This window comes from Carcharodon carcharias, chromosome 2 (assembly GCF_017639515.1).
Source record: "Carcharodon carcharias isolate sCarCar2 chromosome 2, sCarCar2.pri, whole genome shotgun sequence".
Classification (NCBI taxonomy): domain Eukaryota; kingdom Metazoa; phylum Chordata; class Chondrichthyes; order Lamniformes; family Lamnidae; genus Carcharodon; species Carcharodon carcharias.
In genome coordinates, this window is record NC_054468.1 from 213,562,951 (window position 1) to 213,581,009 (window position 18,059).

The 18,059-nt window shown below is 44.1% G+C and overlaps 1 protein-coding gene across 1 annotated transcript in view; it reads right to left on the reverse strand.

Annotated features, from left to right (window-relative positions):
• The window catches only part of ryr2a (ryanodine receptor 2a (cardiac)), an 806,696-nt gene that overhangs the window by 530,578 nt on the left and 258,059 nt on the right, over positions 1–18,059 (reverse strand). The window contains exon 3 of the mRNA XM_041213076.1: positions 1,429–1,533. Within this exon, the coding sequence (XP_041069010.1) occupies positions 1,429–1,533 (105 nt within the window). The remainder of the gene's footprint in view (positions 1–1,428; positions 1,534–18,059) is intronic.

The window sequence follows — 18,059 nt, forward strand, 5'->3', positions numbered from 1 at the left end:
TATGATTCCTGCAGAACTAAAAATAGGTTAAAGCAGTAACATTTATTTACAGTCAGATGCGACTTCCATTGCTGCTGCCCATAAAACATTGTCACTTTTAGCAACAGACAACATGGAAGGAAATACGAGTAGCATTAGCACTGTTCTAAGCATTCTGCCCAATGAAAAAGAAAATTAAGACTAACATTTTGGTATTCCCTAAATACCCACTATTTATTAATCCTAATTCAAAGCCTGGTAACTGTTCTCAATGCCAATTAGTCCCATTCTCCATGGAGTACAATAAATTATTCCCTGGAGCCTATTGCATCGGGCTTCAATTGAACTTATTTGACCGGATTTTCTGATCAAGCATCCAATCAGGCACCTACCATAGAATGTAAAATATGACCACCACTAAAGTATAGATAGTGTGACTGTCTACACTTACTGCCATGTATTTGTGCATTTGCCAATCTTGGTACTTTTCCAGAAGTTGTTGCATGTTGCCTTAAGATATTTCTTTCTCTCTCCACAGATGTTGCCTGACCTGCTAAGAATTTCCAGCATTTTTTTCTTAATTTTATTTTTATTTCAGGTTTCTAACTGCTGCAGAATTCCACTTTTGCCTTGGAATTACCTGTGTGTCCAAGAACAGTGTGCTCACCCTTTGAGCACTCGCTTGCCAGGCCAGCTGAAGACTGATTTTGATCCCGTTTGGAGCCTCTCTGCTACCCCAGACTACATCTGCATGCGGACAATTTCTAACAAGATCCAACCATGAAATAAGGTTGAAACATAGCAGCACTTGAATGAAATTGCTGCAGCTAGTTTAATATGGAAGGAGCTAGAGTGGCTCAGGGGATTGTTCTCCTGCCTCTGAGTCAGAAGGTCCCAGGTTCACGCCCCACTCCAAGACTTGTTGGCTATGAAAGAGCCCAGCCACCGGTGCAGGCAGGCTGACATGTTTCAGCGCCAGTCCCCAGCCCAGGATAAATGGGGAGTGTCAGCAGCAGGAAGGCCAGTCGGCTGTAAAGCCACCTGCCAAATCCAAAAAGGTGATGGTTGATATGAAGGTAATCAACTTAAGCCGGCAGTAAACCATTTCAGAACCACGAAACCAGCATGATCAGGGGTAGCCCAGGGTTGGCTGAGAACTCCAACGATAACATCAACAGAATGTGGCAACAGAAAACTTGGGACTTCACATGGGGAAAAAAATAAGCATAAGAAAGCTCCAACAACTGTCGGCAGAAAACAAGCCTGAGTTTCAGAAATGAACTCATCTTGAACTTAACAGAATTGTTGTTCTCTCTGCAGGTTTTCCCACCTCTCTTGTAGCAGCAGCAGTTCTATACTATTAGATAGTCTGTAATTCATTCAGTAGTAACCTTGTGAGGGAAAATCTTCTGTTAATTAAATGTTACTTTAGGTAGTTTGATTACTTGCCCCTTCTGCTTTCTCCTCATTGTTTGCCAACATCTCTTGAAGAGCCCGAACAGAGAGCGACTGTTCCAGCACAAAGGTACAGATAGAGAGATCCGGAGGGACATTCTGCAATGAAAGAAACAAGATGTAACATTTAATAAGCTGTTTCCCATCAGAAGAAAAAAAATATAGTATTCAATCATTATTTCCAAGGTCAGTATAATGTCCTTTTGCATTCCATTTTCACACAGCCCAACTACTAGCATCTCCATGTCACCTGTCAATTGTCAACTTTTTCAGCTGTTAAACAGGGATTTGAGCAGCGATGCACTATCACAAGCATAAAGTAAAATGCGAGCAAAGGGATTTACGTAGCCACATACATAAATCAATATGAGCTAGTGCACAAGTACAAAATAATTAAAATGGCTAATGGAATGTTATTATCTCAAGGAGCTTATAATACAAAACTAGAACATGATGCTTCCTGTGTACCTAGCATTGGTTATAGCTAATAATTAAATATGAGCATAGGTTGCATTAACTTGCTTTGTATTGCCTTGAGTTTAGATGGTTGAGGGATGTTAGAAATGATAAAGGGATTCAATCAGATAGATGTAGAAAATCTTTTTTATCTGATAGGAGAAATCAGAACAAAGGGCACAATTAAAATTGGAGTAAACCAATTCGGAGTGAGAACAGAAAGCACTTTTTCATACAAATGGTAATGTAAAAGTGAAATCTTCAAAAGGTTGTGGATACTGAGTCAATTGAAATATTCATGACTAAAATCAATAGATTTTTGTTAGATACCCGTAATGGAGTTGAGATACAAATCGGCCATGAACTAACTGAACCTAACAGGCTGGAAGTCTGAATGGTCTACACCTATTCCTACGTTTTTCAGAAGGATAAAAAGCAATTATTCTCATTCATGCTTACAGTCTCTCTGCCTGTAATGAGCTTCACTGTGTTACAATCGGTCTGCTCCAACCTTCCAACAGCAAATGGAAACCTGTTGTTCACAACTAAGAGCCCACGGATTCAACCTTTGCTGATATGTTGCTCATTAAATGATACACAAGTCAGAATGTGTTACATGACCAGCACCAATTCATGGTGTTCTGATAACATCTTAAGCTTTTATAGTACACCTCTATGGCAATCCACAAGCATTTACCATTTCTCAGATGGACAGATGAATGCTAGTAGTTGCTGCTGAATTTATCTTATCCTTTCTCCTACTCATCCCCAGAGATGATTTGGCACTCAAATTATTCATCTAGGTGTTCCAATAATATTGAAATATATGGCTGCAGTCCACATTGGCATATTACCTATGCAATTGCTTTGCTTAAGTTTAATATTCTAGTTTTGTACTTATGTTCTTCACTCCAAAAACTCAATGCAAAATTCTAACATATAATGATCACTCTTCCCCAGAGGATCCCTTACAATAAGATTACTAATTCTCACCATTGCCCTTAGGTCATCCTTTATTCGCACATCACTCTTTTCCCATTTTGTCTGTCTTTACGGAACGTCCAATACCTTGGGATATTTAGTTCATTATGCAACCATGGGTGGAATTTTCCCAGAATTGCACTAAGTGCAGTGGTGGGTGTGAAAAACTATATTTTTTCCACCAGCCACAATGGTGGGTTTTTGCACTGTATCGTCCGCTTCCCAGCAAGTCCCACCTCATTAATAATGCATGCATGGGAAACACATCGGATTATAGACGGGTGGCCTTGGATTTGCCCGTCACGCCATGATCTCAGCGTTTCTGCACTCTTGAGCGCCATTTTTAAAGCACAATAGAACACAGCCTACTTCCTGTCTACAGACCAAGACTGCTCCAGGCGACAGATGGTCCCAAAAGCCAGGAAGACGGCAGCCCCCAAATGTAGTGGCACCTCACTGGAGTGCCTTTTGGACAAGGTTGAGGCCCGCCGCCAAGTCCCCTATCCACAATCTGGCTGCAGGAGGTCCACCAGAGTCACCAATGCAGCTGGGAGGTGGTAGCAGCGTCGGTCAGCACCAACTGAGCACAGTGGAGGTCAGCCACAGTGCAGGAAGAGGATGAATTATCTCATCCGTTCTGCCAGGGAAAGTCAACTACCTCATCACTCTCAACATGCACTCCCAAACCCATCACATATGCACAGGAATCACACATCTCAAGGGACAGCACCAAAAGTCTCACATACAGCACCTTCTCTGCTCTGTACACATTCCTCCCCACTTACACCTTTGTCATCCCCCCCCACCGATCTTCAACCCCCCAATAATATCTTTGTCTCCCCACTCCCAACCTCAGGCCCCGCAAACCATTTCCCCCCCACCCTCCCAAACTCACCACCCCACACCCAGCACACCTTCCTCTCCCATTCACACCTAGACTTTCCTCTTCCCACCATCCACCACGCCCACCTTTGTCACTCATACTGCCCATGCTGAAGTTCCTGGAAGATGGTGCGAGCTCATGGCAAAGTCCCAAAGCAGGTCCAAAGCATCAGCAGTGTCCATGAAGATCTGAAGCCTCAGTGAAGCCGAAGCTGCATGCTTGGGGACCACCCAGCTTCCAAGAGCTACTTCGTGGTAGAGCCATGTGCATGAGGATCCAGCCACTATGCACTGCATGTGTTTCTCCAGAGTCTGGTAGCTGTAGGCCTCCGGCATCTTCCTCTCCTCAGATGTCTGTGACCTGAGCAAGGCCATAAAGGTAAGTCCCAACTTTTGCACATCACGCTTGTCCAGATGTGTTCTGGACCAACTTGTTTTCCAGCTGGCGTAACGGTAAATTGGGCTTTCAGGGACGATTCTGGTCAGGTCCTACTTTGCATCCTGTTAGCTGGATGCAAATCGGTTTCACGCCAGCCTCCAGCGGGTTTTGTGATCTGCCATGGCAGAAATCATTAGATGATCCCGCTGTGATTTCACGCCGGAATGAAACCAAATTTTCACCTCAACCCCGCCTATTATGGTGCCCGCTATAAAAAGGAGCAGAACATCCTGGCCCACATTTCTGTAATACCAATAGATCAAACCCATTGATCTCTATTTGTGCCATTAAAAATTCATCTATTTTGTTGCATTCAGATAAAGTGCCATTAATTTTAACTTATAACCATTTTTCCCTGATTTGGCCTCATTCACTGATGCACCATTATTGTTAAACTCGAAAAGCACAGTCTACAGTACTGTACAAGTGTAGTGCAGGCCAACTAACGGCCAACCAGTGTGAAAGGTTCTCCGAAAGGCTCAGCGCTGCCAGAGCGGAGGCAGGAAGTCAACACGGACATTGGGGAGCAGAGGAGGAAAGTTTCCTGAAGACAGGGAGCTGCCTCAGGGAGGTGACGAATTTAAAAGCAATAAAGGCAGAATTGAAAATCCGGAAAAGATGTTCATATATCAGAATGAGTCAACTGTGCATGGACGTTATCAAAATTCTGTGCATAGATTTTTAAAAATTTAATTACGGGAACATCATCTCGCCTTTGGATGAGGTTCCCTGAAAAAAGCAAAGGCCTCCTGGCTGATTCTGCCACCCGCCAACTGTAAGGTTGGATGGGCAGCGAAAAATCCGTGTTAGTTGATACTTTAATAGCCTTAATAGGCCTCAGTTGGTGCACCACCGGCTCTCAGGACGCTTGCCCAACATCATCGTGCGCGTGCCCACACGCCAAGTGGAAAATTCTGCCTTTGGAGATAGCTGGGCACTCACTTTAATAGCAATAAGTAAAGGTTTAATCCAGCTAAACAAAATCACCCCCAGGGAAATATTTAATAAAAAGGTCATTTCAGAACTTCAGGGTGAATTTATTCGATACATTCTCACTGTTCATATGAATCTCTTAATTCTGAAGGCAATTCCATAGGGTGCTCATGCCAGAGGTAATGCCCAGTCATTTATGCTGACTATGTATCCAATACAATAATCTGACTAAAACAGATTCTTTGAAACTTTATTGGAAAAGGGGATATATTAGGAAGAAGCATTCTTTCTAAAGCTCAGGCTTCCCTTCCTGTTCCACGTGTACAAATACCCAACCAAGGAAATGTCTCAAATTGTAGCTAATGCAAATGCATAATAGGCTTTAATACGATCAACTGTATTTTATGAACACAGACTGAGGCTTTTGACATTGTTGTCAGAAACCAGGATTCAATAGGGTCAATTTTCCACTACTCAGTCTCAGTCTATTCAGTTTAATGGCCATACAAACATACAAATTAGGAACAGGAGTAGACAAGAAAATCACTGATTTAAGACATATACTGATTAAAGACATAGAAAGTGTGTTGCAATATGTGTGGGAGTTTAGCAGATGGCTGGATAATTTCAAATGAAGAAAGCCCTTCAGTCCACTTACTCTCATCCTTCTACAACACCAGAAATTCGATCTTCGCAGTGTTCAGGCAAACTCTAGGTAAAGACCCTATCTGACTTTGCAGGATCATAGAAACGTAAAAATATTAGGGCCAGAAGCAGACCATTCAGCCCCTCAAGCCTGCTCTGAAATTTAATTTAATCATGGCAAGTGGGAGAGGTCAGGAGCACCAGGCCTTTGGCAAGTTGGGAGCACCCCTGCCAACGAGGCCAGGATAATGAGCAAAACATTCTCCCACAACCCAAAGTTAAAAATGTTAGCCATTCTGTCACAGGGATGCCATAAAAATACGAACCTCTGAACTAAGGGGGTGGGATGGGGTCTAAGTCTTGAGCCCCGCCTGCACTTCCAGGTGAGCTCAACATCCACCAGTTATCAACGGGTTATGTCCAATCAGACACCACACTGGGTCCTGACCAAAGATAATTCCACACCACACATCTTTCACTGATGGTCTTGTAGGGCTGGGAAGAGGCTCAATCCTAGTAAGCCCACCCTGATAGTTTTATCCTGTGAACATGATCTGGTATATGTGTCTATATGTGCAACTTCTCCAATGGGCTTCCAATGAAATTATGAAGTTCACAGAAATGACAGAGAAATTTAGCCATCCCTATATGAAGAAATATTTCCCAAAATTTCCCTTATAAGCCTTAAGTAAGTGTCCACTCACCTATCTCCTTACCTATCTAAAAGATTATTTTCGATTTCTGGTAAATACTAAGGATTAATAGATGGCAATTAAGCTGCACACCATTTACCAGAATACAATAAAATATTGCTAAATTATCTTTAGGCCCTAGGAGGTGTGGTGGTGGTGTGTTCACTCAAGAGTCCCAGTTGCTGTGGAAACATGCATTTTTCACATGCATGTTGTAGTCTGGAGCAATGGAGAGTGAAGCCAAAGACTCCAATGTTCTTTCCATCACATAGCTGACCAGGAATCTCTCCTGCTCTTACTACCTGCCGTTGGTCTGTATTGGAAGGATTTGCAGGTTGATATTCAGCCTGTTCAGATGCATTATGAACGCACCTTCATTGACCATTAATCTTGGAGTGTGGCTTGAGCCCAGAGCTTCTGGCTCAGAAACAAGAACACTACCCATTGTGCCACAAGACCTCCTACTTTACGAATGTGTACATAATTCTAAGTAACAATTTGTTTTATTACCTTTAAAATTGCCCATTGGTCTGAAATTCAGAGTTTACTCTGACTCCTGAAAGTTTTCGGGAGAAATTACTGTGATTTACTTACAATTTTTCATTTTTTTGTCTGTGAGCTAAAATGTGACTATTCTCCATAACAGATAGGGCTTGTCAATGAAAAGGATACAATACTATATCCTCTAACACATGCAAACTGCAGTCAGGGGGAGAGTTAAGCACCTCAGACAGCAATGAAGAGATAAAGTTAGCTGATCAGTCAATAACTGCTGTAAATTTGTGTAAGAAAAGCCAATTTAGCAAGCCAGAAGCTGCAAATTTTTCAGCAAGGACTTGAAGAAAAATGGCAAAAACTTAAAGAAAGTAGTGGCAGACACCCTGCAGACCCCCACCTCTCTTTCCCCAAAGAACCTGGTGTACCAGTAATTGCAAGAGATGGCTTATAGCAACATGGACCAGTCAACTGCTACAGAATTCAACTGGGACTCATTCACATGTGGGAACTTCACAACTCAGGGAGCTCAGGGAGAACGAAGGCCACCAGAATTCCAGCCAGCTTTCAGTGAGGCCTTGCAACCGGCCATAAATTTATTACTTCCAATAGAGAATCACTTAGAAGGAGGGATAGGTTAAGTGTCTCATAAACATCCAGAGAAATGCTAACTAAATTGCCAGCATTCCTGTACTATAAAACAGACAAAATAAATTCCTTGTACTGATTTGAAGGTTGTGCTGGGCACTTATTACTTACTGGTTGCCACACAGCAAGAGCTGTGCATTCAATGAAAGTGAACAATAATTGAGTGTAAGTATATTGCTTGGCAGACACAAATACTTTGGCAGGGTCAACACTGGAGGTTGCGGCAAGTGCATCTCAACGCTCTATCATCCTGTGAGTTTTCAGCCTCATTATCTGCATTATCAGACGATGTGCAACTCACAGCCTTATGAACAATTTACTGATACTTTGGTCAGCGTTATGGACAGGAGGGGGTTTAATTTAAACAGCACTAATTTCTCGTCTCATCACCCGCCCATAAACAGAAAGGTGTTTTGATTTGTTTCCCTCTTTATAAGCGGTGGCATATTTCCCAAACTGTTGGTTTTTGTGTAAATCAATTTCCTATTAATAATCCCACAGCAAACTCAAAATGAACTCAAGGGGTTGGTTTATTTGCACACACTCAAACTGTGAAAGAGGATTCGCAACATCACCCTTGTGTTCAGATCATATAGAGAGGGATAGAGAAAAGAAAGATTTAGAATACAGTGACCATCGAGAAAAGAAATATTGTTTCACATGGGTTCCAGAGTTCAGATTCAAAATCCAATGGGGCAGTCCTTCACAGAGGTCAATGGGTTGAAGACCAATGCAGATAATTAACTTTTCCAGTGGTGTTGACTTCACATGATGAGATAGAAGTGCAGAGATGAATTAGTCTGATGGGCAATGATTAACATCTGACTAGCAGAAGCAGAGTAGATGGGGCCAAGTGTCCAAACTGGGCCAGAGCTCCTTTGGTGTGTCCTGCTAGTCAGATGTTAAACAGCAGGCTGAACTTATCAGTTCAGCAAGGTAATATTACTTGTTCCACAAGCCAGAGGCCCATGTCACATGACTCCCACCTCACAACCATCTCTGACAAAGGATGTGTATCCATCGTCTGGATTCCAAAGAGTCTTAGCCATTAGGAATTAAAAGGAAGGTTGTGGGGCCTTTGTCTTAGCAGACGGTGCATTTCCTTCTGGCCAGTCTGGGTTGTTGAATGCAGATGGCCTTTATGTAGCTCTCTTTGAAGCTGCGCTGTACAGTGCACAGGGAGATCGATAGTGACTCCTCAGAGATAACAAGGTGTGAGTTTTCCTAAAACTGCCAAGTGGCTTCTTTTGTTCAGAGGTCTTCAGCCATTTTAGGAATCTTTGCTCAGTTTTAACATTTTAGAAATATCAATGAGCATATTTTATAAAATGATAGTTAGGCCACAACTGGGATTTTGTGTACAGTTCTGGTCGCCATGTTACAGGAAGGACATAATTGCTCTGGAGAGAGAATAGATGAGATTTACAAGAATGTTGCCAGGGTTTGAAAATTGCATCTATGAGGAGAGATTGGATAGGCTAGGGTTGTTTTCTTTAGATCAGAGGAGGCTAAGGGGTAACCTTTTTGAGGTGTACAAAATTATGAGGGGACAAGATAAGGTAGACAGTTTCCCTAGCTGAGGGGTTAATTACCAGCAGGCATAGATTTAAGGTAACTGGTAGAAGGATTAGAGGGGATATGAGAAAAAAACCTTTTCACCCTGATGGTGGTGGTGGGCACCTGGAATTCACTGCCCAAATTAGTGGTTGAGGCTGAAACACTCAACTCATTTAAAAGGCACTTGGATCTGCATCTAAAGTGCTGTAACCTGCAAGGCTATGGACCAGGTGCTGGAAAGTGGGATTAAAATGAGCGGCTAGTTTCTTTTTTCTCCTCTTTGGTCGGTGCAGACATGATGGGCTGGATGGCCTCTTCCTGCACTGTAACTTTTCTATGGGCAGGATTTTCCCCCCGTTGAGGGAGAAAGTTCAGGAGCAGGCGCATGGAGGCGTGCCTCTGATCGGCGCCCCCGATCGGGGGTGCGCCGCCATTTTATGTGGGTGGGCTAATTAAGGCCTGCCCAGCATGACGTCCGCAAGGAAGCACTATGCGCTCTCTGTGCGGGAGGGGGGGTGGGGGGTGAATTCCCTGAGCTGAGAGTGCACTCTTTCGCACATGCACAGGAAAGAGCGCACTCATCTCCCTGAGGCTGGGTGCTGCCTCAGGGAGATCGGCTGCACATTAAAAAATGTTAAAAATAAATTTCCCTGACATGTCCCCTCATGTGACACTGTCACATGAGTTGGGACATGTCTATCACTTTCATTTACACTTTTATTAAAAATTTAAAAACCTACATGAAACCTCATCCTGCCCGTGGATGAGGTTTCAGGCTTTTTCTTAAGCCCGCCAGGGCTCCCGGCCAGCCCGCCAACCTTAAGGTTGGAGAGGCAGGTCCATTAATAACCTTAAGTACTTTGTCAACGGCCTCAATAGGCCATTGACAGGTCAGTGGGTGCACAGCTGATTCGGCTGAGCATCTACCTGAAAATTGAAATGAGGCGTGGTGATGTCGGGTTTTCCGCCCAACATCATCCCACATCATTTTATGCGTGGGCGAACAGCCCCCCTCCTCTCCAAACCAGGAAATCCTGGCTTATGGTTCTAGTTCCTCACATCAGGCATAGTCTCAGCCATTTCATTTCCTGGTCTACCAAAAGGGTGCAACGGAAGCATGATTTAAAAAACAAAACTGCAGATGCTGGAATTCTGAAATAAGAACAGAAATGATGGAAATACCCAGCAGGTCAGGCAGCATTTGACTGCAAAGCAAAACACTGCAGATGCTGGAAATTTGAAATTAAAAACTGAAAGTGCTGGAAATGCTCAACATGTCCAGCAGCATCTGTGGAAGAACAGAGTTAACATTGTAGGTCCATGACCTTTTATCATGACCCAGATCTGACCTAAAACATATTAGCTCTGCTTCTCTCTTTGCCGATGCTGCTTGACCTGCTGAGATTTTGCAGAATTTTCAGTTATTATTTTCAAAGCATCATAAAGTTGTTCATTGTTATTGCAAGGCTAGGTGTCCTTTGATGGTGACCAGCAAATTTCCATTTCTTCTCCACCAGTACTATTGACTTCCTCTCTCCTTTGTCCAATGATATATCAGAGCTAGCTCTATATGGCTCACTGACTGCATCTGGGATTTGTGCAGCTGTGCTAGTGGTTGCAAGGTGCTGTATTTCTTGGTCAATTGGTAGTGCCAGTGGGCTGCTTCAAGCATACAATGACAAAAAAGTGTCTAGGTTTACAATGTTTACCCCCAAGTGACATCTTCCTTGTATTAGGAATCATCTTCTTGTGCAGTCACTCAAGTATTCATGACATGTTGGGACTTGAAGGACTACGTGCACATGGCAGAAACGTGCCAATACTGTAGCTACATATTGTGTGCCTTTAAGTAATCTTGCTTCATACAGCTAGGTTTTTTTTACTGTGGTTTTAAACATGCATCCTTTGAAGAGATGAGACTGTCAAGGCTTTCAACTCTAATTTACAGTGTAATGTGTGCCCTATAGGTATGCATGCTCCGCATTGGTAAAGCCATGAGAATGAGTGATGGCTTGGCACTGATCAACATTAAATGAACAGCAGATTGCCGACAACAAATGTGGACTATGTACCTAGTAAATAAAACCACCGGTGGGATTACCATCACAATTTCCTTAAGGTATACCACTTTCTTGCGTGCATTATCAACCAGCTACAAATTGTCTGCCAATCCTGTGCACACGGTTCTGGTGTTCCAGCTTGCCAGCTGAAGAGAAAGCGTCTTTCTTTTTGTTTGTTTGGCTTGTTTGCTTGGTGTGACGGATTCCACCCATTTGTTGAGCAGATGCTCTGTGCTCCAAGAACCCACTGAATCAGATGGACCGTGGAGAGTCACAAGTTTCTATTTGGCGGTCTGCCAAATTGAGGAGGGGGTGGCTGACCATTGGGACACAATGATCTCTCCCACTATCGGAGACAGCCCGCAACACCCATTCTCTAATCAAACGAATTGGGCTCATCACTCATAACTGCTGTCTCCCACGTTGTGTTAATGTTCTGTAGCAAATCTGGAGTGTCTTCTCCAGAGCACAAGTCTAGGCAAGGTTTATGGAGGCTCTGGACTGCTCAATTGTCAGCATTCCCTCTTGACCGCCCCAGTTGAGTCCAAAGGAATACAAAGCATTAGGTTTCCCATTAGCTTGCTTGCAGGAGTTGCCAGAAAGATGACATGTTTAGACGTCAATCTGCCTTTGGGGTCCAGTCCAGATCTTTTGCCAGGGTTTACTCCTCTAGCTTCAACTCTCCTGAGGTACCTACAACGCACTGGAGCTATTAGCCCATAGCTGGGAGTTTGGTTCATGAGTGCCAGGGTGCATCCACATGCTGTTGGGCCTGCATACTGCACATCAGGGAACCAAATGTCCTCCACGTTCCTCTGAAGTTGCAGCCTGGGGCCACGAGGGACTCAGTTTCTGTATGTCACCATGAGGAGACAGGGCTAAATACTTGCTGATGGAGAGGCTGTGTACTGATAGGGAGAGACTTACACATTTAGCTCTTTCTTACATTGCTGCTAGCCAAATGTGCTACTGAAAATGTGAAGCAAACTAGCGCACTAAAGCAGAAAACATGCTAAATTCTTCACCCACATATTAGACACATCACCTCTGAAGAAGAGTCAATCGGACTCGAAATGTTAATTCTCTTTCTCTCTCTGCAGATGCTGCCAGGCCTGCTGAGTTTTTCCAGCACTTTCTGTTTTTATTTTAGATGCATCAAACGTTGGACAAACTTCAGACAGGTACAAATTCCACTACATGCTGGTTGTGCTGACTCCACGTGTAAACACAAAAAATTAATATGTAAAGAAAGTTGCTTTCTACCACCTGCCATCTCTAATTAAATTTTTCATCATCATATTTAGCAAACTTGGCTCATTTTTCTTGCCAGCTCCAGAAAAGCAACCATGATTGCTGCTGGATTGTGATAAAAAGTCTAATGGGTTCATAAATGTAGTTCTGGAACATGTACTAACTTTAGCTGGTCAGGCCTATATGTGACTCTAGTCACAGTATGTGGCTGGATCTAATTGCTCTTGGGGTATTTACGGATGGGCAATAAACACTGGCTTTCCATCATCACTCACTTCACAAGAACACATTTTTAAAGCATGGGAAATATTCTCAGCTCTGAGTCAACAGATTGTTGCTTCAAACTCCACTCCACAACCTCAGCACAAAATCTAGTCCAGCATTTCAGTAAAGAAAGGATTTGCATTTGTGCAGCAACATTCACATCAACAGGACAGCCTATAGTGCTTCACAACCAAATAACTACTTTTGGAGTTAAAAGCAAAAAACTGCGGATGCTGGAAATCCAAAACAAAAACAGAAACAGAAATACCTGGAAAACTCAGCAGGTCTGACAGCATCGGTGGAGGAGAGCACAGTTGACGTTTCGAGTCCTCATAACCTTTCAACAGAACTTAGTAAAAATAGGAAAGGGGTGAAATATAAGCTGGTTGGGGGGTGATGGCGGGGGGGGGTTGTTGGGACAAGCAGCCAGTAATAGGTGGAGATAACCAATATCTGTCACAGACAAAAGAACAAAGAGGTGTTGAAGGTAGTGATATTATCTAAAAGAATGTGCTAAGTAAGAGTAGAAGGCAGGTCAGCCAAGGTACAGATAGCTCTAGTGGGGGTGGGGGAATACTAAAAGGGAGAGATAAACAATAGGTGGAAATACATTTAAAAATAATGGAAATAGATGGGAAAAGAAAAGTCTATATAAATTATTGGAAAAAACAAAAAGGAGGGGGAAAAAAACGGAAAGGGGATGGGGATGGAGGAGAAAGTTCAAGATCTAAAGTTGTTGAACTCAATATTCAGTCCAGAAGGCTGTAAAGTGCCTTGTCGGAAGATGAGGTGCTGTTCCTCCAGTTTGCGTTGAGCTTCACTGGAACAATGCAGCAAGCCAAGGACAGACATGTGGGCATGAGAGCAGGGTGGAGTGTTGAAATGACAAGCGACAGGGAGGTCTGGGTAATGCTTGCGGACAGACTGAAGGTGTTCTGCAAAGTGGTCACCCAGTCTGCGTTTGGTCTCTCCAATGTAGAGGAGACCGCATTGGGAGCAACAAATGGAGTAGACTAAGTTGAGGGAAGTGCAAGTGAAAAGCTGCTTCACTTGAAAGGAGTGTTTGGGCCCTTTGATGGTGAGGAGAGAAGAAGTGAAGGGGCAGGTGTTGCATCTTCTGCGGTCGCATGAGAAGGTGCCGTGGGAGGGGGTTGAGGAGTAGGGGGTGATGGAGGAGTGGACCAGGGTGTCACAGAGGGAACGATCCCTACGGAATGCCGCCGGGGGGGGTGAAGGGAAGATGTGTTTGGTGGTGGCATCATGCTGGAGTTGGCGGAAATGGCGGAAGATGATCCTTTGAACGCGGAGGCTGGTGGGTTGATAAGTGAGGACAATGGGGACCCTACCATGTTTCTGGGAGAGAGAAGAAGGTGTGAGGGCAAATTAGCTGTTGTTATTGCCAACATAACACTCCAAATTACTTTTGGAGTGTTATGTTGGCAATAACAACAGCTAATTTGTACACAGCAAGGTCCCAAAAACAGCAAGTGAAATAAATTACCAGCTAATCTGTTTGACTGATGGATTAATGTTGGCCAGGACAACTCTTCTGCTCTATGTCAAATAGTGTTATGGAGTCCTTTATATTCTCCCTCAGCAGAAAGACAGGACCTCAGCCAACTGAGACAACAATGCAGTTTTCCATCATTAGTGTACAAAAATATCAACCCAACTCATATATTCAAATCCTAAAATGACTAACTTCTAACCCAGAGGGGAGAATGCGATCACAAAGGCCAGTTTAACACCAGAGTGAGTACTGCACTTTCGAAGGTGCCTTACATTTCATAAGACATCAAACTCTGCTCGTACAGATGAATATTACAGGTGCCATAGAGCAATGCTGAAGTAGGACAGGTTTCTCCCAGTGTTCTGACAAAGGCTGAAGAATGGTAGCTCTGTTTGCTTTTCAACACTCTTATTGACCTATTGCAGTATCGTCACAATGTTTCATTACCATGTACATTAAAATTTATGAGATGGCTGCTTTTTTCGTATGGTTTCTCGTTCTTGAAAGAAGAGAAAGGTTTTCTTTGGTTGAAAAGTTGCAGGAAACTGAGGTTTAAGTTATATAAGAATATATCTAATCAATTCAATGGCAAATCAATGCAGCTTTAATAAATGTGCTGAAAAGGAAGCTTCTTGCTAGATAAAGAACCAGATTATTGCTCCAATTCTCTTGTCCTCAAAAGGACAGCTGGGTGTCCCTACATGACAATGCTGTCAATTTCAAAAATAACTCTTTACTCATTTGCTGGCTCATTGAAAAGAAACCTGCAGGCAGCTTTTCCACTTCAGTCACCAGCCTTATTCACACACTGTGGCTGCTTTACACCAATATCTCTTTTAGATATCCCGTTAGCACTGGAATGCTTTGCTCAAAAAGCAAAGCATTGTTAATCTATCATCTGTCAAATTTCTGCCTCTGGCGAGTAGTTTCTTCTTTTAAAGAGAATTCCCATTCGGGAAATTGAGGGCTCATTTTCAGTCACAATGCATGTTCATATGGCTAATGGCAGGTCATTGTTTGCACCAGAGGACATATCCATGGTATTTATGTTGTAAACTTTGCATTGTGCTTTGTAACAATGGGGTTGATTTTAACCCGCATCCGATTTCAGGTGGAGGGGCTAGTTACAGGTGTTACAATCTCCGTAGAGACCAATTATCTTTTAAAAAGCTGTGAATTGCCCAGTGACAGACTCCAAGTATCACACGACAAGGTTTCATGTTTTACAATTTTTACTGTAACAGACAAAAAAAATGAGCTAAACATTACTTAGTAGGCAACCAATACATTAAACTACAGAAGAAGCATCCCCAATTAATTCCTTCAAGCAAGTGCAAACTTCACCCATGTTTATACATTAAGGCACATTTTCAGCAAATCCATAGCCCTGCATTTAAAGTCTTAAATGCTTCCTGGTGATTTAAAAGGCTCTCTTCTCTGCCCCACAAGGTCCATCTCCAGTGTCTTTTTAAAGTTGCATTCACTTAATCTTCTGAGCATACTTGAATGGACTTCCAGCAGCAAGGCATTCATTGATAACCCCTTGATCTTCAACTCACCACAACAGGCTCCATTCCTTTAAATGGGGGTTCTGTCTCACCAGCACTTGGCTTGGTGACTAACCCAAAAGCTGTCCTTTCCTTCTGCCTGGCATAGCCGCACATGTTGTAGGTCTTCTCCTCCACCTGACTGACCCTGACAGCAGAATCTTGTTGAGGCATCAAGGGTCTCACCTGCTGCTTGGAGTGCTGGTGGGAGACCCATGCAGCTTCTTTTCAGGAAGGTCTGCTGAACCATAACAAAAACAGAATTACCTGGAAAAACTCAGCAGGTCTGGCAGCATCGGCAGAGAAGAAAAGAGTTGACGTCAACTCTTTTCTTCTCCGCCGATGCTGCCAGACCTGCTGAGTTTTTCCAGGTAATTCTGTTTTTGTTTTGGATTTCCAGCATCAGCGGTTTTTTTGTTTTTATCTGCTGAACCATGTTGGTTCAAACATGGACAAAAGAGCTGAACTCCAGAGGTGGTGTGAGAGTGACACCCCTTGCCAGCAAGGCAGTATTTGAACGAGTGTGGCATCAAGGAACTCAAACAAAACTGGAGTCAACAGGAATCAGGGGGAAAACTCTCTGCTGGTTGGAGTCATACCTAGCACAAAGGATGATGGTTGTGGCTGTTGAAGGACAGTAATCTCAGACATCACTGCAGGAGTCTCCTAGGTCCAACCATCTTCATCTGCTTCATCAATGACCTTCCTTCCATCATAAACCTAACCAGTGCCCTTGACATTCAATGGCATTACAGAATCCTCCACTATCAACTTCCGGGGGGGGGGGGGGGGGGGGGTGGTGGTGGTGGTGGTGGTGGTGGTGGTGGTGGTGGTTACCATTGACCAGACTGAACTGCACCAGCTATTTAAAACTGTGGCTACAGGATCAAGTCAGAGGCTAGGAATCCTGCAGCGTGTGACTCTACTCCTGACTCCCCAAAGCCTGACCACAAGGCACAAGTCAGGAGAGTGATGGATTACGCTCACTTGGATGAGTGCAGCTCCAACAACGCTCAAGAAACTGTACACTGTCCAGGACAAAGCAGCCCGCTTGATTGCCACCCCATCCACAAGCATTCACTCCCTCCACCACTGACACATAGTGGTAGCAGTGTGTTCCATGTACAAGGTGCACTGCAGGAACTCACCAAGGCTCCTTAGGCAGCGCTTTCCAAACCGACGACCACTACCATATAGAAGGACAAGGGCAGCTGATAGATGGGAACACCACCGCCTGGAGGTTCCCCTCCAAGCCACTCACCATCTTGACTTGCAAGTATATCACCATTCCTTCACTATCGCTGAGTCAAAATCCTGGAACTCAATCTAACAGCACTGTGGGTTTCCTATACCACATGGACTGCAGCTATTCAAGAAGGCAGCTCACCACCACCTTCTCAAGGGCAATTAGGGATGGGCATTAAATGCTGGCCAAGGCAGCAATGCCCACATCCTATGAATCAATAAAAAAAACAAGCCAATCAGGCAATGAAGAGGCCAATGGTGGGCCTTCCCCTGGAATCAAGATCCCCGGGGTGGAAGTCTCGCTTACCAACCGCCGCTGGCCAATCAGAGGCTGGCAGTTCTTGTGCTCAGCAGTGCCACAGGGGAGGTGATGGCTGCTGCAGGAAGAACAGCTAACAGAGCCCCAGCGCCGCATAGTAACCCAAGCTACAGTTAAGCAATACTGGGAGGGGGAGGGGGGGAGTTGGTTTTGCGGGATAGGGGTCACAGGGAGAGGGATGTGGGGGGGAGTCAGCAGCAAGTGAGGGCTCTCAATGGGCCCCCTCGCTTCTCAATGTCAAATTCTTCAATCAGGCATTGAGTGTCTTTACTCAAAGGACCCACCCCTCCCACCTCCGAGGTGGCAAGCAGGCTGCACACTTTTGGCTGCTATGCACGCTGCATAGTGTCAGGCCTAACTGCAGCTGGGTTAATACAAGCGGCAGCAGGGTAAAGCCCGTAAGTGGTTATTAGTTGGCTACTTAAGGGCATCAATAGGTGTGCAGAGCAGGAATGTCGACCATGGGCCTTCCCACGCAGAACTTAATTCTGGTGGAGGCAGGAAGTTGGCAGGGTTCAAGTACATCATCATCCCGCTTAATTATAGGCCCTTGCTGTCTCCAAGCTCACCAGTGAGAGCAGAGGATTCTGCCCTGAGAGCCTCTAAGTCAGTAAGCAAGAATTGCTGCCTTCTCTTTTATGTCCAGGTGTTAAAACTTACACCTTACCTTCAATAAAGTTCAACCTGTCCCCATGGCAACC